The sequence below is a fragment of the Tyto alba genome, unplaced genomic scaffold (assembly GCF_018691265.1).
Source record: "Tyto alba isolate M040663 unplaced genomic scaffold, T.alba_DEE_v4.0 Super-Scaffold_32, whole genome shotgun sequence".
In the NCBI taxonomy this organism is placed as follows: domain Eukaryota; kingdom Metazoa; phylum Chordata; class Aves; order Strigiformes; family Tytonidae; genus Tyto; species Tyto alba.
Window position 1 is genome coordinate 8,176,805 of NW_024881307.1, and position 21,076 is coordinate 8,197,880.

The 21,076-nt window shown below is 63.5% G+C and overlaps 2 protein-coding genes across 7 annotated transcripts; both read left to right on the plus strand.

Annotated features, from left to right (window-relative positions):
* The first annotated feature begins 4,789 nt into the window (after nucleotides 1–4,789).
* Nucleotides 4,790–16,136, plus strand: FXYD6 (FXYD domain containing ion transport regulator 6). Of its 6 annotated transcripts, none has more exons than XM_042800676.1 (8): nucleotides 4,790–5,051; nucleotides 12,473–12,535; nucleotides 12,755–12,793; nucleotides 12,921–12,995; nucleotides 13,126–13,162; nucleotides 13,436–13,485; nucleotides 13,582–13,624; nucleotides 14,208–16,136. In XM_042800676.1, exons 2-7 carry the CDS (start codon nucleotides 12,478–12,480, stop codon nucleotides 13,608–13,610), a joined length of 288 nt encoding a protein of 95 aa, XP_042656610.1. In that variant the 5' UTR covers nucleotides 4,790–5,051; nucleotides 12,473–12,477; the 3' UTR covers nucleotides 13,611–13,624; nucleotides 14,208–16,136. The 6 variants fall into 6 exon arrangements, with proteins under 6 accessions (XP_042656610.1, XP_042656611.1, XP_042656609.1 ...); XM_042800677.1 differs by lacking the exon at nucleotides 4,790–5,051 and adding an exon at nucleotides 5,266–5,446 and having other exon boundaries at nucleotides 12,476–12,535; XM_042800675.1 differs by lacking the exon at nucleotides 4,790–5,051 and adding an exon at nucleotides 5,268–5,446.
* An 883-nt stretch (nucleotides 16,137–17,019) lies between these two features.
* Nucleotides 17,020–19,739, plus strand: FXYD2 (FXYD domain containing ion transport regulator 2). The gene is made up of 6 exons (XM_033004158.2): nucleotides 17,020–17,191; nucleotides 17,974–18,012; nucleotides 18,156–18,230; nucleotides 19,139–19,175; nucleotides 19,325–19,355; nucleotides 19,538–19,739. The coding sequence occupies exons 1-5, from the start codon at nucleotides 17,098–17,100 to the stop codon at nucleotides 19,347–19,349; spliced, it is 270 nt and encodes an 89-aa protein (XP_032860049.2). The 5' UTR covers nucleotides 17,020–17,097; the 3' UTR covers nucleotides 19,350–19,355; nucleotides 19,538–19,739.
* The last annotated feature ends 1,337 nt before the right edge of the window (nucleotides 19,740–21,076 follow it).

Here is a 21,076-nt window from a genome sequence, read left to right on the forward strand (position 1 = left end):
TGCAGAGGCTACCTGCAAAGCGAAGATGAGAAATTCTCGGGGTGTGGGGGCTGCTGCAGGTGTGTCCTCCCCCTCACCTCCTGGGAGCAACCCCTGGCTTCCCAGAACTGGCCGCCTGATGTGGAAGATGTTATCTGCAGGCAGAGAGCCGCGGTTTGCATTTGAATTTTGGGATAGTCTAGTCTGGCTCTGTGTGCAGAAAGCACCCACCTTTCCTCTGAACTGGGAGCTGGCCCCAGCCTGCAGGGTGCTACTTGGCAGCTGCTCCAGACCTGCACCAAAACAGTACGAGCTGTTGCCTTTTGGGAAACACTGAGTCAGCCTGACCTCAAATAGCTTTTCAAAGCAGCAACCCAGAAACCTCCCACGGCATGCGGGAGCCTCCCATGAAGGGGGTGTGCAGAGGCCAAGGGACTGTTTTCCCTTTATAATGTCTTTGCTGATTCGTGAGTTCAGGGGCAATAACCTGCTGCTGACACCAACTTGCTGTAGCTTAGGCTGGAGAGGAACTTGAGCTGTGGTGCAAAGCCCGGCCTGTTAAGGCTCCTGTTGTTACGGGGCAGTGACCTGCTGGGAAGCGCAGAGCTGCGAGACTGATGGTGGCAGTGAGAGAGGGAGCAGAGCCCGTGGGTGTGGGGAGGTGTACGTGCTCAGCTCCACCGTGCACACGTGGCTGGGGAGCTGTGCAGGGGTGCAGAGGATGCCCTGCAGCTCTGACCCGGGGTGGGGTGAACCCCGAGGCAGGGGGGCCCACGGCCGTGCCAGTTCAGCCTCCCAGGGAAGTGAATGGGCCTCATCCGGGCTCGGGGTGCTAGGGAAATGCTCAGCCGGACCAGAAGTGCTGCTGGCTCCTGACTCAGCTGGTGCTGCCAGAATAACCCTGGAAACTGCTAAAAATAGAAGCGTGAGAAGGGCCTGGGGCAGACCTGCCGGGGTGGGCTCTGCTGGGGTGGGCTGTGCCGCCCCGCTCGCGCGCTCAGCTCCAGTGCTGCCCCTCGAGCCCGAAGCGGGCTCCCCAGGGGGGGTGCCCCGCTGCCCCCGCCCCACAGCCGGGGCTCTTCGGGAGGGCGAGCGCAGGGTGATACAGGGAGGCTGGTGCCAGCAACGGCAGCAGCCTCCCCCTTCTGTAACCCCCCGGGCAGTGGCTTTGGGGAGCTGCAGGGCGCTGGCCCCGGGGGAGCGGCAGTGCTGCCGGCCGCGTGGCCGGCACTGGGCTCGGGCACCTCGGTGGCATTTCTCCATGTCACCTCCTTGCACATCCTGCTTGGAGGCAGCAGAGGAACGGTGGCGGCTGTGGGGTGGTGGCTTTTGTCCAGGCACAGGGACTTGCCAGGGCAGGGTACAGGCTCTCGCCGTGGGCGACCCAGGTGTGATGTGCGCTGGTGTGAAACCCGTTGGGTGCCCTGGGTCAGGGGCTGAGAGCCACCTCTGCCCCTGGTCACAGGGGAGGCAGCGGGGAGGACGGGGGGCTCCTGCTGCCTGGCCGCAGAGGCACTGCACCTTTGCTGACCGTGTTACGGCTGACCACCCGGCACGTGCAGCGGTGAAGGCAACGGGGGTTTTCACAGACAAAAGAGGTTAGGATGGGGTAAGAGTAGGGGCTGCCCCGACTCTTCCCCACTTTAAGTTGATCTGATGAAATTGTGATTTCAGTGGTTCTTAAGTTAGAGACCCAGCTTACACTTGTCCAAAGGCTCTCTGAGTTCTCAGGGTTTCTGCTCAGAAAAGTCACAGCGTGCCCCACACAGCAGCAGCTCCTAACATTTCAGTGCTGTCTGAGATGGCATGCTGGAGACACAGAACTTTCTCAAAAGAATTAAACAAGAATTGGAACCCAATAAGAGCTGATCTTGCTGGAAGTACGTTCCTGGTAATGGTGCCATTTCAGCACGTGGAGTACCTGCTCCTCCGCTGTGCATTTCACCTCCTCAGAGGTTCTTGCTCTTCTGCACTCTGAAATAGTCTCTCAAAGCAGAGAAATTATTTCTGCCCCTAATACGGATTTGGTATTTGTCTTCTAAACCTAACATCCAGTGGTGTCTCCTCCCAGGCTCACAGAAAGGTATGCTGTGCTTTCCCAAGGGCTGAAGTTTCCCAACCCCATCAGAAGCGACTAGTTTCCCATGCAGCTGCCCAGCTGCCTGCCCGCGGCTGCTGTGCTCTGCTGTTCCCAATGACAATGCCGTGCAGGTGAAGCAGACATCTCGGACAGCGCTTCAGCTCTGCTCCCGGAGCACTGGAGCAGAAAGGTCCTTCTGGCCGTAGCCCCCGGGGGAGCACAGCGGTGGTGGGGGCCAGCCCAGCCCCAAGGAGCCTCCTGGGCCCAGCCCGGGCCGGCACCGGCTGCTCTCGCAAAGCCCCCGGGGCGTAGCACCCTGCTTGCTCGGCTGCGTCCTGCTCTGGAGCATCCTCCGAGATGAGGGGCCCTGAGCACGGCCCCACATCTGGCTGGGCTGTTTCCATAATCCTCCATGCTTTGGAAATCATAGGCCAGTGTCCCGCAGGAATATAAATTACAAAAATACAGTCTTGCGGGCACCATGTGAATTACTGTGCATTAGCGGTGTTTTTCCCCAGCTCTCCTTTTATAGCTCTTTGTTCTGTTGTGTCAAAACTGATGTTTATATGGTTTCAGAGACGATGTTTCTCTTCAGAAATGTTTTTCCCACAGTTTTGGATTGGTTCCCTTCCACGGTTGGCAACATCATCACTTGGCACAGGGTCACTGAACTTCAGCTTGTGCAATCCCCACGCTGGCTGCGCTCGACTAGCGAACGCGGCCCTCAGCAGCTTCAGCACGGTCCGCTGCTTTGTCCTTCGCTCCCGGGGGAACCCAGAGCACCAGGACTGACCTGGGTCTGATGCAAGACCCTGGCGTTGGGTTAAATGCAGCCTTATGGCTGTGTGCACCTTCCGTCCCGGCTCGGTGCTCCCATGCCCTGCCCGGGCCGAGGGCCACGCCGCCACTGAACGAGAAATTTGCCAATGTTTGCAAGCTTCGCGTTACAGAGGAGGGCAAGACCCTAAAATCGGAGGCAGAAGGTCTGGAGAGCAAGTGCCTCCTTCCCCTGCTCCCTGCCAAACCTCGCTGCCCAAGAGCGCAGGGGAGAGACGCCTGCTCCCCAGCTGCCCCGCTGTAAGACGACACAGGGCAGAGATGAAATCATGCCCTTTTTGAAGCTACTGGCAACGCGCCGATTGACTCGAATAGCATGAGGAGATCAGCCCAGCCCCTTCCTTAGCATAAATCAGCATCGCCTGCCTGGCCGCGGTGCTGCTAGCCTGCACGACACCAGCAAAAGGTTTGGCCCAGTTTCGCCAGAAAGGAAGCCACTGCTCTGCACCGTGCTCTCCAGCCGTGCGGCTCTGGAGCAGGCGTTTGCCGTTAGCAACCGTCGGAGCTGCTTTCCCTCCGTGGGAGTAGCACAACGGACCCCTCGCTTCCTGCATTCACCGGGAGGCCTCTATTTTATCTGAGTTTGCACAGAGAAAAAAAATAAATCCATGCTGCTAATTGTTTAGAGCCTACCCGCTTTGGGCAGTGCCTTGCAAATGCATAAAGAACTAAAGGAAGGAGAGCACGGAGTGCAGGCAGCCCTGGGTCCGGGCCACTGCCGGCGTGGGGGCTCTGTGTCTGTGGCTCCGCAGAGACCCGTCGCGCTCGCTGCAGTCCCCGGGGCGTGATCCTGGCATCGTGGTGCTTTACTGTGTGCCGTGGATAGTAACGGCGGAGGAGCAGGTAAGGTCAGAGAAGCTTGAAACTTGATTATAACGGCTTGATCCCTGCCTCGCTCACTGCAGGGTAAGCGACAGCCTTATCATGTTATCCCGATGCATTAGAGAGACTTGACGTTGTCCAGCTCCTCTGTCTTGGTCTGTATCTCTTGACCCTTCTGAATCATTGCCCTGAAATGCCAGTGCTGGATAATTTTCTTTTTATATTTTACTGGAAACTGGGAAATTAATGTACAATGGCCTGTGTGCCATTAATGTCTGATTTCTCTCTGAGATGCATTTGAGTAATTAGGGGATGAACCGCCCCTGTGGTGACAGCATTGCTAAGGTGTTTTTTCAAGGAGAAACGGCTCTCCAGGGCAGCAGCAGGAGCCAAGCAGACACGGGTGTGCCAGCCTGGCCCGAAAGGGAGCGGTGCCCCGCAGCCCTTGGCAGCCAGCTACTGCCCAGCACCGCTCCCAGTGCCTGTTGCCCATCGGAGACGGTGCCCGGCCGATGGGAAGCCCAGGGTTTGCGCGGATACCACCGAGCAGTTTGGATGCTGTGGTCTGCCCAGCTCTCAGGAGCTCGGGGCAGGCTGACTGCACTCCCGTTGCGGTTGCCCACAGCCACGGGGTGCTGGCCACGGGCGTCTCGCTGGCTCCAAGCACAGCCAGGACCACAGCTTCCCTCCCCGCTGTGGCTGCTCCCCGGCCACGAGCAGCTCGCCGGGCACAGGCGCTCCCTCCGGGGACTGTGCCGAGATATATTAAACGCTAACTCCCTCCCAGATCTCACTCTTCCCAACGCGCCCAGCTGTCCGATGGGAATAAACAGGTTGGTTGCCACCAAGCTCTGTGACAGGGTGCTCGTTCACAGCAGCAGCGGGTCCAGCCCTTCTCCTTCTGTTGGGCAGTATTTTCCCTCGCCTGTGAAGCATGTGCGAGTTTCTGGCCTGCTCTGGGAAAGACCCAAAGGGTCTGCTGCTCTGCAGCCACTCAGTGCTGGCTGCCTGGGGGAGGGAATGCAGGGAGCAGGTCCTGAGCACGCCTGAAACCAGTCCAGGTGCTGCCACCACTGAGCCCGGAGCTGGGTGGCCCCGGGGACCCGAGTGGGTGACGTGACCAGCGGCACCCCCTTTCCCAGCTACACCCTTCTGCTCTCGGGGGGCAGCGCGCACCAAAGAAAGGCTTCTGCCCCGGTTTGTGGGCGTGGGTTCTCTGTTCCCCGGAGGAGCTCCCGCTCCAGCGCTGCGTGCCGCTCCCCCCGCCACCTCCGCTCCCCGGGACAGAGCCCACGCCCGCTCTCCGCTGCGAGAACCGACCTCCCCACGCCCGGTAAGCGCTGCCCCTTCGCGGCCGCCCCCCGCCCGCAGCGGCACCTTCCGCGGCGAGGGGGGTCTCTGGGAGCAGCCGCCCCTCCCCGGGACCCCCACCCGCGGCGGGGCAAACGCGGCTGCCAGCCCGCCCCGCCGCCGTCCCGGCCCCCCGTGGGGCGCTCCCGGGTGTCGGGGCGGGGGGGGACGGGACGGGACGGACGCCGGCCCCGCTGCCCCCCCCCCCCCACCCGCCGCGGGCAGGCGCCGCCCCTGCCCCGCCCGGCCCCGCTCCCCTTTGTGCGGCAGCGCGGCTCTGCGCACACGCGGCCCGCTCCGCTCCGCGCCGTTCCCCTCCCGCCCGGCACCGCCCGCATCAGCGGGGCGCGACGGCCCGGCCCGGCCCGGCGAGCTCAGGTGGGTCCGAGCGACGCGGGGCCGGCGGCGGAGGGGGCGGCTGGGCGGCTCGGGGCGGGGGCGGGGGGGATCGGGGGTCCGCGGCCCCGTCCCACCGGGCCGCAGCCCGCTTCTGCCGGGGAGGCACCGGGGCCCCCGCCCCGCTGCCCCGGGGCATCGCCCCCGGCCGCCCGCATCCCCGGCCCCGGCGGCTGCCATGGCAACGCCGGGTACCATCGCTTCCCTCATCCCACCGTTGCCTGGTTACCGGCCCCCCGTGCTGGGAAGGATGCCCCGGCGGACCAGCCGGCCCCACCCGAGGCCAGCGTGGGTAGATCTCCGGCACGCCCGGGCCCCCTCGGTGCTCCCCGGGCTGGCTGGTGCGCGGGGATCTCGGGGAGCAGGGAGGGAATCCTCCTCTCCGAGGATTTGGCAGCACCCTGCCTTCTGTTGTTAAATATTTCAGTAACAGCGTAGCGATACATAAACACTCGAGTGCCTTATCCCGGGAAGGCGTACCAGAGGAGAGGAAGAGCGTGTCTCTGGGGTGTGTAATTAATGCTTCCCGAAGAAACAGATACCAGAGTCCATGTGGTGGAACTCGGATCTTGCAGGAATATTTCCGTGGGAGGGAAAGTGACAGGTGGTTTGTGTGGATGTGAATAAGCTTTGCAGCCTGAAAGAGCAGCCTCGGGGAAAGCAGCGTGTGGAGTAGGACTCGAGGCAGCCCCCTGCACCCGCCTCAGCGAGCCCGCCGTGCTCCAAGGCGCGGCTGGGTCCCGCTGGGATCTTTAGTCCCACTGGGTGGTTTCGCTCCCAGTTTGGAACAAAGACAAGCCCGGGGAGTCCCTGCCCGCGCGCCCCAGGAGCGTGGCTGCGAGCCGGGGTGATGGGGAGCGTGCGAGGGCGAGCTGCCAGCGTCAAGTGGGGCGGCTGCGGAGCCGGGCCACCTGCTAGAGCCAGACAGTAGCCCCGTGCCTGCGAGGTGTGGGGCTGAATGTACCTTCCTCTCGCCAGGCTCGTGTTTCACGCTCGCCTTGCCGTTTTAGCTGCCTCCTTGAAACTCGCCCATTCAGGTAAAAGGGGTAGAGGCGCGGTTTTATCAGGAGCTTAGGCTTTGGTGTTGAGGACAACCCCCTGGCCCAGCGCGCTGGCAGCTTTGTGTCTGGTTGTTCCCCGTGCTCTCCTTTCGGGTTCTTTGTGTGTTTCGAAAGTGGAAAGAGGCCGCCGAGCTCCGCGGCGGCCGCGTTGCCGCGCTGGCCGAGCACGGCGAAGGCGCCGCTCGCACCGGGCAGCATGCCGTGAGCGGGGACAGCCCCTCGGCAGGACGCTGCCGCTGCCCGCCGCTGGCAGGGACCGCGGCCGTGCCTGGTGGGGACTTGTGTTTGCCTCGCGCTCGGCAGGGGCCGTGACTGATGGCAGCAGCGAAGGAGAGATCGGAGAAAATGTCCGCTCTCTGATGCTGTGCTGCGCGTGGCAGTATTGTGGTATCCCGGGACACATGGGAGCTTGAAACAGCTGCTCTGTCACAGCTATTTCAGGTTCTGGCCGACCTGTTGGATTCCTGTTGTGCTGCTGCCCCCCTCAGCAGGCAGAGCCCGGGCTTTAGCCAGTGTGCAGCGAGGGCTGGGGAGAGCCGGGTGTGTCGGGAGGACGGCACGCGTCAAGGTTTACACCACTCGGGTAGCTGTTAAGCAAACAAGGAGAGAAGAGGAGCAGCAGGCTCCTGGCGGGGCGTGGGGGTGGTCCCGGCTCCCCGGAGCCAGGGGCTGGGTCCCCTGCCTGCAATCCCGACGCCGGTGCTGCCGGGTGGCCATTAGCTCGGCATCGCTGCACGGGAGGATTCCCTCAAGGGAAGGGCTGGCCTCGCTCTTTCGTGCCTGCCGCTTGTCCTGCGGGGAACGGCGTAGCGGCGGGTGGGCCGGGACTGCGCCCGAGCCAGACACGGCCGGGCAGCTTTGGCTAAGGCTCTGGGATGTTTCAGGGCCGGTTGCCTGGGGTGGGAGGAAGCCCTGCAGGAGGTGAGTTTAATGCTGGGGTGCAGGTGAGGGATGCAGCACGGGGTGCGCTCCGAGCCTCGTTTAGCCCTGTTCAGTGACTCTTGCGAGCATCGACACGGTCAGGGCTGCTCCGTGGTGGTCAGCGTGCGAGTCTGGTTCAGCAGCAGGGCTGAAGTTTGGGTCGCTGGGGCTCCTGGACAGGGTTTCCTTTGCATCTCCTCTGCTTTGGGGAGATACCCCAAACCCTCAAGAGACAGTCAGATCTTAGTAAAGTCAGTTTTGCTTCTTCCATCCGGCCAGCCTTTGAAGCGGCACCAGATCTGGGGAGTGCTGCCTGTATCAGAATGGCGAGGGCTGGAAATCTCTCCTTCTCTCTCATTTAGGAACATGAGGCACAAGAGGCACATTAATAGCCAGATTGATGCTGACGTGAAATGGCAGAAGAGCACATCTATGCAGAGCTGGAAATGCCCATTCACACATGCACGCCCTTAAATGCTCCAGGCAACTGAGCACTGCTGTCACGGTCTGGGGGCCTTTGCACAGAAACTAGAGATTTTAACTAGGTCTGATCTTCAGGAGATGCCCTGAGGACTCCTGACGGAAGGCGGAGGCTGCCCGGCATTATGCTGTGATGGCTGAGATTTGACAGGGCAGATCCATGCAGAACAGTGAGAAGGAAAAGGGGACTTCAGGATGCAACGCCATTACAAATTTACCTGCCTTGCTCTGGCATGATTTGCTGTGCTACAGAGAGCTAATCAGCGGGCAGGGGAGAGTGGGTCTGTCTGCCCGGCTTTCCCCCTGCTCCTCTGTCTCTCACACACACAATCTCCATGCACGCACGCACGCACGCTGACCAATGACAGGCAGAATTGCAAGGAGGGATTGTGCAGAAGCAAGAGGCTGAGGGAGAGCGGTGACTGAGCCTTGCATGGAGGGAAGGATGTTGGCTCTGAGCTTGGCAGGGCGGTGGCAGGGCAGTGAGTCACCCAGCCAGCTCTGGTCCCTGCTCTGCCTGCCCAAAGCCTGAGCTCAGCATGGGGATGGAGCGGCGAGGGTGGCCCTGCCGCGGCCACCCAGCTCTGGCTCGCACCCACGCCGGCGAGCCGCAGCCCCTGCGCCGGCACAGCCCCATGCCACGTCTCCACCGGCCGTGCTGGGCAGAGTGGGACCGAGCCGCGGCCGGGTGCCGCCTGCCCCGAGGTGCTGCTGGCCCAGGCTGGTGGCCGCGGGGGCCGGGCTGTGCCGAGGGGTGGCCATGGCTGTGCTGGTTCCTCTGGTGCTTTCCCAGGGCAGGGAGGGCACCCCTGGGCACCCTGTGGGCACCACCTTCAATCCCTCACCACGGGGCAGGTCCGGCCCCGGCTGCCCCCACGGCACAGGATTGGGCCCCCAGCCCAGACTCATCCCCATCCTGCCGGTGAGGGGTTCAGCGAAAGCGCGGGTCAGCCCCCAAACTGCAAACTGCACGCGCTCCCTCGGCCGCATCGTTGCTGCCTTCACCCGAGAGCCTCTCCCAAATGCCAGATGTCCTCCTCCCAGCACCTGCTCAGCCATGCAGCTGGAGACGTGGGGGTAAATATTTGGTTCTCCCTCTTAAAACTGCAGATTGGGTCGAGGCGTGAGGGAAGGAGAGCCCTGGGCACCGCTGCCCCGCTTCCTGTGCCTCGCTGCCCACCTCCGTATTTAGGCAGACCTCGCAGTTTTACCAGGAAAAAAGCCTGTTTTGATTCAAGTCACACACAAAGTGCAGGGTGCTGCTGTTGCCCCGTGCTTTGTCCGGGGGTGTGGCAGCTCGGTTTGGTGACTGCAAACTTTGTGCCTCTAATGGGGAGAAAGCAGGGAGGTCTGTGCCCAGCGGCGCAGCGCGGGCTGTGTGGCCGTGGCCAGGCACGGGGCTGCTGGCGCGTGTTATTTTTCCACCGCCTTTGTGCAAAGGCACAGCCGGATTCAGTGTGAACGGAGGGCAGGGAACGGCACCTTTGTGCCTTGAACGCTCTCATCTGAAGGTGCAAGCGGGGAAAATGGCAAACCCTTTGCAATGTTTGCTCTTCTCACTTTATTTCAGCTTCATGGAAAAGTGGGTGGGCCAGCTTGAAACAACCCAAAAAACCTGTAGCGCTTCGCAAAGCATATGCTTCCTTGGAGGAGAGCGGGGCTCATTTGCACTCCAGAATGCTGTGTTTGTTTTTCGAGCAAGGACACTGCCAATCCTGATGGTTAACTCGTGCAGAGATAAGTTTCAGCGTGCGGAAGTGTGTGAATTTTAGGAACCGAGTTAGAAAAGCAAAGAACATATGTGTGCTGTGTGCTTGGCTTGGCGAAAAAGTGAACTCTGCCGCACCGAGTGCGAGAAGCCAAGAGCTGAGCGGAGGGCTGCAAACGGCGCCTGTGGCTGAGCAGGGCCCCAGCGCTGGCCTGCTGCCTCGGGCGGCTGCGGGGGGCTGGCGGCGGCCGCGGGCAAGCGGGAGCGGAGCCTTCGGCGGCTGCCGGAGCGGGGAGATGTTCGCTGCTGTCGGCGCTGGCGAAACCCGTCGCGGCTCCTGCGTTTACGAAGCTGCCCTGGGTCAGACCCCCTGGCTGCTGCAGGCAGGGCTGCCCGTGCTGTAAAGCGCCTTTCCAGGGGTCAGTGGGAGCCCCCCGAAATAGAGACGGTGTGAGGGCGCGCGGCTGGCGGCTGGGACCGAGGGCGCTGGGAGGGGAATGCTGCTGGCTGGCGCGGGAGGGGAGCGAGCGGGGGCCAGCGCCCCCGGCCAGGATGCCTGCGCTCGCTGGGGGGCCGGGGAGAGTCAAGAGGAATGCAAAATTCCCCGGGTATGTTCTCCAGGGGATGTCACTGAGCTGCTGCCGGGAGAGTAGTCAAATAACGGCAAAGGAAACGGTAAAAATCTGATGGATGACTTGTTCAAAAAATAAAGGCCTCATTAATATGCTCCAAGAGCCAATGAATACCGTTCATCTAGCGATGGCACGTGCTGTATCGCATCTCCTTGTGCACATACAGCACCCTCGCAATGGGTAATGACACTGATTCTGCGCTGGCAGCCTCGGCAGTAAATAGAAAAAGGACACGAGAGAAAGGACATCGGAGAATGTGCAACTAGGAGTTACTGTATCACCAGCTGTTGGGTTCTTTGTACATGTTTCTAAGACCTGGTAATTATCCAGAATTACGTGCCTCAGCAAACGAGGGGGCTTGTCTGGGCACAGGGAGCCAGCAGCACGCTCCAGCGCGGCGTGGCAGCGCAGCCCCGCGCTACACAATGGCAGCGGCAGCTGCAGGCAAGGGAAATTAAACCCTCCAGTGCTCAGATAAAACACATTGCCTTCGAAATGACAAGACATGGAAGGGGAGGGAAGGACGTGAGTTATCATGGGCTGCAACTTGTTATGAGGAATACAGCGGGATCTGGAAGCGTGCTGCCCGCGGTCGCGGGGCCAAGCGTGGCCGTTTCCTCTTCAGGCGCGATGGGAGCCGGCTCCCGCGGGCAGCACCGGGGACCGGCCGCGGAGCGAAATGCCTGCTCCGTACGTGCCGTTCCTGGGCAGGTTCACAGCACGGACTGGGAAGAGGGCCCACAGCGGGATCTGGGGGGACCCTGGTGCCCTGAGCCACCGGCCTGGGCCAGCTGAGGTGCCTCCCCCCTCCACCGGCGGCTGGGGTGGAGGTTGCATCCGAATCAGGTCAGGCTCTGGAGGGACTGAATAGCAGCACGCCAGGGATCTGCATCCGTCAGCTCGCCGAATTCCTGCTCTGCCGAGGGCCCCTTTCTTATCGGCACTAATCCAGCGCAGCAGCTGCAGCAGCTCTGTAGCACTCGGTGCTATCAGTGCTGAGCAGGGCGCCCGATAACCCCCCTTCCTCCGCTGCGCTGGCAGCACGCCCTCCTCGCGCTCCCGCACCATGTATGGCCACCGAGCCCCGGCGCTGGGCGCTTCGGGACTGCCTGGCAGCCGCAAAACACACACAAGCAGAGCTCTGCGGGCGGCCGGGGAGGCAGCACCCAGCCCGCCCCGGCGCCCAGAGCCCCCCGCTCGCTCCCTCCAAGGAGGTGCCTCTGCCAAGCCCCCTCCTCCTGGCGAGAGGCGTCCCCCGGGCCCGCTGCACCCTGTGCCGGCTGGCAGGACGGAGAGCAGCCGCCCCCCCCGGCCCCTGCCTGTCCCCCCCGGGATGAGGACGAAGGACGCTCGGGGCCGGTTCCTAGCTACAGTGTGCGCTCTGCAGGGCGGCTGGTGGCGGCTGGTCCCAGCAGCAAGGGTGCCCGTCCCAAATGGGTGCAGCGGCTTGGGGCGCGGCGACGTGCACCCCTGCCTGAGCTGGCAGGGAGCGTTGCAGCCCGGCCGCAGCATTGTCACACCCCGGCTGGCATCCCTCGGAGGAGGGCCTGTGCTCTGGCCGCCTGCCCCCGCACAAGGGCAGCGTGTTGGTGCTCGTGAAGGGACAGGGAGAGGGACGGGCTCAGCTGTGGGGGGGGACCGAGGGGTATTTGTGGTCTCTCCTTGCTGCTGCGGCAGGGGGGCAAGCGTGGCTGCGAGCTCATGTCCCACCAGGGCCTCTGGCCTCATTGTAGGAGTGTGCCATAATTGCTATGCTAATTGGGACAAATTAAAGTATGCTCTGGGTGAAGGGCACAGTATTGACCTTGGTGGAGAGATCACAGCCCTTCTGCTGGCTCCATTGCCTGCGGCGCAACCTTGAGACCGCACCGAGATCCGTGCTGGGAGCCGAGCCAGCGGTGCAGAAGTGGTTGGAAACGCCACAGAACCCCACAAAATGTCTCTCTGTCTGTCTGCTCAAGCCCTTCCCCTCCTTTGTGCCTGCGAGCCGCCGTGCCCCCATCGAGCTGGGTGCAGCTATGGCACCAGTGACCGTGGCAGGGCTGCTGGGTGTTTCCCAGGGCCAGCCTGGCTCCTTCCCCCACGGCTGCCCGCCCGCACGGCTGGGCACAGGTTACCTGGAGCCCCCCCCCGTGCACCCCAGCCCCGGCCGGTGCCCTCCGTCAGCCGTCAGGATGCTGAAACCCGCTTCTCCCCTCTCTTGCAGCAGCCATGGAGGCAGCGCTGATCTTCCTGTGCTCCCTCCTGGTGCCGGCGGCCGTGGCGGACGGTAGGTCCCAAGTGCTTCCCGTGTGCAGGAAGAGGCTGCGGGACCCCGGAGGGCAGCTGCCCCCCAAATCCAAGGGGGCTGGAGCGGGGAGTGGGGCTGCAGCCCTGGGAGCCTGCGGCGGGGAGCAGGGTGCCTGTGCTGGCGGGGGGGCTGTGGGGGGCTGTGGGGGCTCAGCCGGGAGGCTCGCTCACTTCGTACCCCTTCTCTGCTTCTTTCCAGTGGCCACCCAAGAGAAGGAGGAGGACCCCTTTAACTACGGTGAGCATCGCCGGGCGGGAGGGCGGGTGTGCTGACGGGGACGTGTGTGCGTGTGCGATGGGGAGCAAAAGAGCTGCCCCCCGCCCCCAACCCAGCAGGAGCAAGCCCCTGTGTCTCCTCCCCCCAGATTACCAGAGCCTGAGGATCGGGGGGCTGGTGTTTGCCGTGGTCCTGTTCACCGTTGGTATTCTCCTTATACTCAGTAAGTTGGGGAGCAGGCGGACGCTGGGCTGGCAGGCTGGGGCTGTGGGGGCCCTTCTTGCAGGGGGTGGCCGTTGGGAAAGGCCGGTTCCCACTTTGCCCACGCTCACCGTCTTTCTCTCCCCTTGCAGGCAGGAGGTGCAGGTGCAGCTTCAACCAGAAGCCCAGGTGAGTGAGGGCAGCTGGTGGGGGACGTGGCCCTTGGAGGGGCTCTCTGCCCAGAGCTCGGCTCTTCCCGGGCCCCCTCCCACAGCCAGCAGATCCCTGAGCATCCCTTTCGGGTGCCCAGTGCCCAGAGCCGGGGGACGCTCTGCTGCTGAGCTGCCGGGCGGCAAATCAGCTCCGTACGCTCCCAGGGCACCTCGCCGAGCGTCCCCCCGCACCCCTGGGCATCCCGCCCCCGGGGTCCCCGCCGCGCTCACCGAGCTCCTCTCCTTGCAGAGCTCCGGGGGACGAGGAGGCTCAGGCTGAGAACCTGATCACCTCGAACGGTAAGGCTGCCCGTGCTACGCGCGCTCCGCCGCGTTGCGCCCGCCGGCCCGTGGAGTGCGCGGCCCCGGCAAACCGCTCCGCTCTTCCCTTTGCAGCAACGGGAGCGCAGAAAGCGGAGAACTGAACGAGAGCCATGTGGTGAGTCCCGCGGCTGCCACCGACCGGCCCTGGCCAGCGTGTGTGGTGGCACCGGGGCTGTCACGGCCCCCGTGCTGGGCAGGAGGGGAGAGGCACCCGGGGCTGTGGACAGGAGCCACTGCAGGGGTCTGAGTAGACCAGTCGGCTGGGAGTGGGCAGCTCCGCATCCCCAGCACGGTGCAGGGGGGAGCACTGGGAGGGGCCGTGGCAGGGAAACACGCAGTGCTGGCGAGCTCCTGGGTGTCCTGTGCTCAGCAAGGCCCAGGATGCCCGGTGGGAAAAGGAAGCATCTGTCTGGATTTTCTCTTGCATTACACTTCCCTTCCTTGTGCTCCTCCACCCCAGAGTGCATTTATTTTTAGGGCCTCTGGTGAGCCGAGCGCGAGTCCCCTGCGGCATCTCGCTCCTCGCCTGCAGCCAGAGTTGCCCCGAGCTCCTGGGCTGTGGCCCACACGGAGAGAGGGGGCAAGGCTGGGGCCCGAGCTGGTGGGAGCGCGGTTTGTGCTGCGACTGGGTGAGCCCCGCGCGGGGAGAGGCAGCGGCGCTGCTCCCAGCCTGACTCGCTGCTCTCCTTCCCACGCAGACCCAGACACCCGAGGACGGATGCTCGGACTGCAGATGGCGGTGGCCTGCGAGGAAACTGCAATCGCAGCAGCAGGTCCCTCTAAGGAGATGCAAAGCTGCCGTGTCTGTGTTACCCTCTGTACTTCAGCGCTGGTTCTCTGTTTACTAACCCGACTAAACTCTGCTCGCCGTCCTCTCTGCCTCCAGTGGTGTGTAATGTTGATGTGAGATGATCGTTACCTCTAGGGCTAGTCGTTGCTGATGTTGTAATAGTGACTTTCTCTTCACCTTTCTCGTGCTGTGCGTGTGATTCGGGCTCTGTACGACTGGCAGGCGCTACCCCCCACCCCGGGGCCGAGCCCGGGCAGGGGAGCCGCAGGGCAGGGCGGTGGGGGCTGCGGTGCAGGGAGGCTGCTGCAGCCCCGGGGGACCCCCCCGGCCCCCCGGCTGGAGCCAGCGGCGCTCGGCACCGCCCGGGTTCACCCCGGCTTGCTGCGGGCAGGGCGTGGGGAGCGGGGAGCAGTCCCGCAGCACCCCGGGGGCCTGCCCAGCCTGACTCGGGACCGCGCGGTGCAGTCTCAGCAATAATCCCCCTGCACACCCCCAGCCCAAAGGCAGCCGGCGGTGGGGGGCGAGTCAGGCAGGGACGTCCCTCGGCGGTGGCACCTGGCTGCTGGATTTAAGGCTGAAGGGAGCTCGCCTTTGTCACCTGCTCGGCACTCCCTCTTTCTGTCCCTGGCTAAACCCAAGCCATCAGTGCGGGATGCTACTTTAAATGTGAGGAAATGCTGTGGTGGCAGAGAAGCCCGTGAAATCCCCCAGCACGGTGACACTGTGAAAGAGGGCAGCTGCGCAGCGGTGACCCTGCTAACCAGCACAAACCAGCTCCTCGCCAACACCGCCTGCCCGCGAGACGGAGGTGAGCAGGTTAAACAGTCTCTGAGGGCTAACGAGAAACACGGACTGAAATAAAGAGCCTGTCCTTGCTTGTCTCGGGCAGGGAAGGGGCAGCGGTGTTCCCTCCTGGTGCTCCCTGCCCTCCCTGATGCCTTGTCGACACGGCCACCCGTGTCAGTGCTGTGTGTCGTCCCGTGGTGGTCCCGTGTCGTCAGCCCCCGCGGCCAACTGCCCCTTCTCCCCGCAGAGCAGCAGGGCCGAGTGCTGCTCGGGGGGGTTTGCACGCCCGAGCTTGCACACTGACGACACGCCGGCTCCGGAGGGGCTGAGCCCAGAGTCCATCGTCACCTTGTGTCCACTCGTGGGTCGGAGGCAAAGCTGTGAGTCTGGCCCCTTCCCCAAGCCCATGGGCATGCAAAACCGGGGACTGCCGGGTTGGCTGTGGGCGCTTCCCAAGGCAGGGTCTGCCTGGGCAGCAGCGGCGCATCCGCAGGGCTGCACTGAAACACGTCAGGGGACCGTCCATGGGCCGGGAGGAGGTTCTTGTCCTCCAGGATGGTCCTGAGAGGAGTTTCTGCTGTGCCCACCCCACCGCGGTGGCCCTGCCTCCAGGGTGGGCTGTGTCTCTGTGTGCTTTGCATCCCTCGGTGGTGCTGGGAAGCACGCTCTGTCCCGTCTGTGCAAGGCAGAGGGACCGTGTCTCCGGTACCATGTCCCTCCCCGTCCTCCTGCCCGGTTCAGATTGCTCTGCTCACCCCCGCCTCCGCGCTGCTCCGCAGCCCCGGGCAGGGCAGAGCCCACGCAGCCCACCCGAGTGTCAGCTCTGTGCGTGTCCCGCGTCCCAGTGCCCGTGCTGTCTGTAGCGTGCCGTCGGTGTTAACACGAAACAAAGAAATCCCTGTGGTGTGTAGAAATGGCAAAATCCTGACTGTTGTAAAATAAACCGAGCTATTGTGTTTCCTTTTAAATAGGCAACTGTGCTGCTGTGGTAAAGGACTGGTGTGTTCTGTGCTGTGACCGAAGAGGGGAAAGGAATAAAATATCGTTTCTATCGGTGCCTGGCTGCGTCGTCTCAAGGGCCGTGGCGCTTTCCAGGGGTGCGGGGCTGGGGGCTCCAGCTCTGCTGGGGAGGCTGACTGGGCAAGCCGGTGGGCAGCTTCCCCCGCTGTCCCCCCGCACCGGGCAGCGCCGGCAGCCAGGCTGGGCCGGAGGGGAGCCACGGCAGCGCACCCCCGGGCAGCACAGAGGGGCTTTGTGCTAGCAGCGGTGGGCTGCCCGAGCCCCCTCCCTGCTCCGGTCTCTTCAGCAGCCAGCAGCACTTCCCACAATAGCCAGAGACTGTGTGAAGGGAGCACCTGAGCGGCGAGCCCGGCTGCACAGCCCTGAGGGACACAGGCACAGAGCCCCCTTGTCCCTCCGCCTTTCAGGAGCTGCCCGGACACCCCCACGCACCGCCCTCTCGGGGCTCGGGGGCTGGCTCCCCCCCCCACCTCGGCATGAATTGTTTTGCGCGCATGATTCCCGCTCCCTGATTGAGAGATTGGAGCAAACTGGATTGAACAGCCCTCCCGGCAGCTGGGCTCGACGCCCGGGGACGGCACAGCCCCGGGGGGCCCAGCAGCCTGGTACCCACTGCCGGGCAGGGATGCGCCCCAGACATCGCTGTGCTGGGGGGCTGCAGGGGATGGGGCATGCCGCCCGCTTCTCTCTAGCAAAAGGCAGTGGCAGCCCGTCCCCGAGCCCATCCCTCTGCCCCCCGCCTCGGGCTCGGCTCCGCAGCGGGAGGTGAAGCGCAGGCGGGCTGACGTTGGGAAGGGGAGGGAGGGAATGCCACCCTGCTCCCGGCGGGCACAGGGGCACCCGCAGCTCAGAGCGCCCAGCCCTCCCGCCGGCTGGCACGGTGGGTGCGCACCCGGCACTCCCCTCCCGGGCCTCCTTCCCAGAGGCAGGCGGGGGCCCTGTGCCTCCCCTCGTGACTGCGATAAACATTACACCAAGGCCGTTAATGTTTAATGAGGTTTGTCTCCCAATTAATGCGCTCTCCCGTGGGCGCCCGCTCCCAGAGCGAGGCGCCCACCGGACGACACGCCGACACGATGGGTGACGGTAAGGGTGCTGCGGGGAGCGGGGCGGCTGGCAGGCACCCGCAGCCAGCACCCTGCTCAGCCCACCCCAAAGGGGCTCCCCTGGGAGGGCAGGCACCTTCACGGGGGCATCTCCGTGCGAGGAGCAGGGCTGCTCCCTCCCGCTGCGCAGAAGCCTGCATGGGGGAAGCTCATGGAGGCTTCGGGGCAGACACGGGGATGAATCCCCAGAGCTCTGCAGCCCGCTGGCGCATCGGTGCCGGCTGGCGTTTGGCTTCTCAGGGGGATTTCTCCTTCCAAGTGGCTCCTGGCAGAGGGACGCATGGTCAGGTAAGGTGGCTCGAGCGGTGACACGCAGCGCAGGGTGTCAGCCCGAGGGGTTGTTCAGTGCCCGGAGCAGCGGGAGCAGGCAGAGCCATCGCTGCCCCGCGAGTCCTGTGGCCAGCGGCACGTCCCCAGGGCACCGTGACGGCTGCTCTGCAGACGGTGCAGCCTTAGCACAGAGCAACCGGCTCCTGCAAGCAGCCGAGCCGGGCCTCTGTCTGCAGCTTCACCTGGAGCTTGGAGACTCCCGGGCATCCTGCGAGTGCATCCTGCGAATGCACCGTCAACTTTGCACTTCCTGGGGTGAAAATCAGGAATTTGGGAATCCTTTACTGGCTTGGCCAGACCTTAAGGAAGTCGGAGCGCTCTTGCTCGCAGTGTTCATTCCTGATCTTTCCCACCTCGCCTCCCCGTCCAGGCGCCCACCCCGAGCCCAGCACCCAGGCCCTGGCTCTCACTTGGGTTTCTCCTCTTTTCCAGAGCAAGCGCCCGAGCAGGGCCTGGACAGGTTCAGCTACGGTGAGTGCGTGCCCCGTGCAGCCCAGGGGCTGTGGGCAGCGGGACGGGCAGCCCACTCCCACGCCTGCCCGCGGGCTCTGCGCTGCGGGCTCAGCCCCCTGCCTCGGCCGGGCTGACGCCTGCTCGGCTCTCCCCCTCCCCAGACTATGAGACCATCCGCAACGGGGGGCTGATCTTCGCCATCGTGGCTTTTGTCGTCGGGCTCCTTGTCATCCTCAGTAAGTGCCTTGGGTGGGCCGGACGCCCCCCTCGTCCCTGTTCCCCTGCACGTGGCCCCTTCCCCACTCGCCCCACACCGGGCGCTGGCTGGGTGCTGGGGTGGGGGAGCCGCTGCCCCTGCCCCACGGTGTGAGGGGTGGGCATCGCCTGCAGCCAGGGCTGCCTGGGAAATTTCCATCTAGGCAAGCTCCCAGCAGAAAATGAGTTGGGAAGGAGACGACATAAATATTTAGTGTTTCCCTGCCAGCGTCAAAAGGCTTCAGGGAGAAGGTCACTAATTAAAAATAGCAGAGAAAACTCTGACATTTCCAGAGTGAGAAACCAGCTTCCCCAGAGCCCTCAGACCTCGGCTGCTCCCAGAGAGACCCGGTGTCGAGCGTGCCAGGCAGCCTGTGACCCTGCCAGTGCGTACAGGCACTGCCTGCCTCGCTTCCTGGGGCCGTGGGCGGCCACAGCATCGCAGCTGCATGCAGGGAGGCTGCCCAGCGGTTTTAGGAAGAAAGAGAAGATAACTGCCTGCATTTGCAGTCATGGGGGCAGCTTAGGGAGAAGGACAGACACCCGAGCGGGCTCTCATGGCTGGCACTGTGCTGGGCAGTGCCGGGGGCTGCAGTTTTGGAATGCGGGGTGGTGCAGGGGGGCTGGCCAGGCAACACGGCTGAGCCGGGGGGCACGTGGGGTTGGTGTCTCCCCACACGGGTGGGAGCTGTGCAGGAGGCCAGCCCCAGCGTGGGGGCAGGGGCTCGTGGCTTCCCGCAGCAGCCAAACCCAGCTGGGAGCCCCCAGACTGGGGACCAGCCCGTGAGCAGGACTGCTTCACCGGAGCAGAGAGGGACGGGTGAGATGGGGCTGGGGGGTGGAAAAGGCTCTGGCCACAAGAGGCCTCAGCTGCTCCTCTTGTCCCCAGGCCAGCGGTTCCACTGTGGAGGGAAGAAGAAGAGGAGGTGGGTATTGCACAGTTTTCAGTCCGCCTCGTCTCTCCTCCCCGCCCCAGCCCTGCCAGCTGAAAGGGCCGGGGTCTCGGCACGTACTCCCTCCCAGCTCAGCCTCGTTGCCCAGCGTAACTCGTCTCCCCTTGCTTTTGGCTCCACAGACAAGGGAATGAGGAAGACCTGTAGCTGCAGGTAGGTCGCAGGAGGAGGCACCCAGCTGGCAGCCAGGCTCCCTGCCTCTGCCTGTGCTGGGCAGCGATGCTTCGAGGCACCCCAGCTTCAGGGAAGTACTCACGTGGGGCTTTGACTTGGGAGGAGAGCAGCTAGGACACGCTGGCCTCTGCGGCCATGTAACCCTCCCACTCTGGTTGCAGAGCTGCCATGCCGCTGTGGAAGCAGAGCTTCACCCAAAGCAGAGAAGTCCTTGCCAAGGGCCACCCCTTGCCCCGCTCCAGTGGATCCATTACCCTGCTCACCCCAGCTGAGGCCAGAATGCAAATTGCCCTCGTGCTTTCCCTTCTGTTAGATCCAGCAAGAGTTTCTTGGCTAATAAAGTTCAAGCTGAGAGAGGTTAAACTTTGTGCCCGAGGCATTTGAATCGCCCACTCTCCTGGCCCGGCACCAATGACTTTTCTGCCCTGCAGACATCTTCCAGCACAGACCCAGGAGAGGTTTCTGCTGGCTCCTCCGAACACCCACGGCACGGAGCAGCCGGCTGCCTCCGCTTGGGCTTTGCCACGGAGGGAGGGATGTTCCTGCTCCTGGCCACCCTGGCTGCTTTGAAGAAACACCGCTCTCACCCGGGGTGAACACTGCTGCGGGTGCCCAGAGCCTGCGGGACGTGCCCTTCTCCTGGGACACCCGGTGAGGGGTTTGCAGCGCTGCCCGGCACTCTGCAGGCTGCTGGCCACGTCACGGGCAGAAGCGAGCAGGGGCAATTCCTGTGCTTGACCCAGGCGTCCTTTTTGGGCAAGAATGGAGCTGGGGTGGTGTGTGAAGCTCTTTGGTTTCACGGTCTCTATCATCTTTGCGTGCAGACAGAAACACGTCTTTTTTTTTTTAAAAGGAAAAAAAAAAAAAAAAAAACAACAAAGTGCAAAACTCTCCTGCAATTGGGCGGTGAGTGAGGAGGGAGGTTCCGTCCCGAGTGTCTGGATGCGGGTGAGCTGGACCGACACGGACACCTAGCGACCGGCTCTGCTGGCCCCGGAGCGCCGGGGCTGCCCCCCAAACCACTGCCCCCAGCACCCCCACCCCTTAGGTCACCCCAACCGAGCGGAGAAGTAGAGGCTGCTCCGGGAGGCTGCGGGGGGCTCTGCCAGGGCAGGCAGCGGGGGAGATGCAGCAGGTTGCGGTGCCGGAGCCCCCGCTCCTCCGTGTTGGTGGTCCCGCGTGGGGCCGGTCCCGTGGGCAGCACAGTGGCAGTGACGACGCTCCAGCCCCACTGCTGGCAGCAGAGAATCCGGCTCGCCTGGTCCCCTTGGGCATGGATCGAGGTCAGATCTTGACAGTAAAATGGGATTAGCTGGGGGAGGGTTATTAGACGAAACCCGTGCAGTTTGTCTCATCTGAGGTGCTTATTTAGCGCAGTAAGGAGATTATTTTGAAATATAATTTTGACTTGACGCTGACCCACTAATAAAGACTCGTTGCAGCTTTGCACAGCACGAAGAGGAACCCGAGTCCTTCAGCAGACAGAAAAGTGCCTATTCAACAGCACTGACAAGCTGCAGGGTTTGCTTGAGGCAGAGCTGGCCCTGCCCGCTCCCTGCTCGGACCCCCAGCCCTTGCCAGCAAGGTGTGCGTGCTTGTGCGCCCCGAAAGAAGGAGCTAAAGGGCGCAGCAGCTGGTGTACGGAATGAGCCCGAACCCTGCAGGGTCCTGGAGGCCCAGGGCTCCCCGTGACCCCCAGT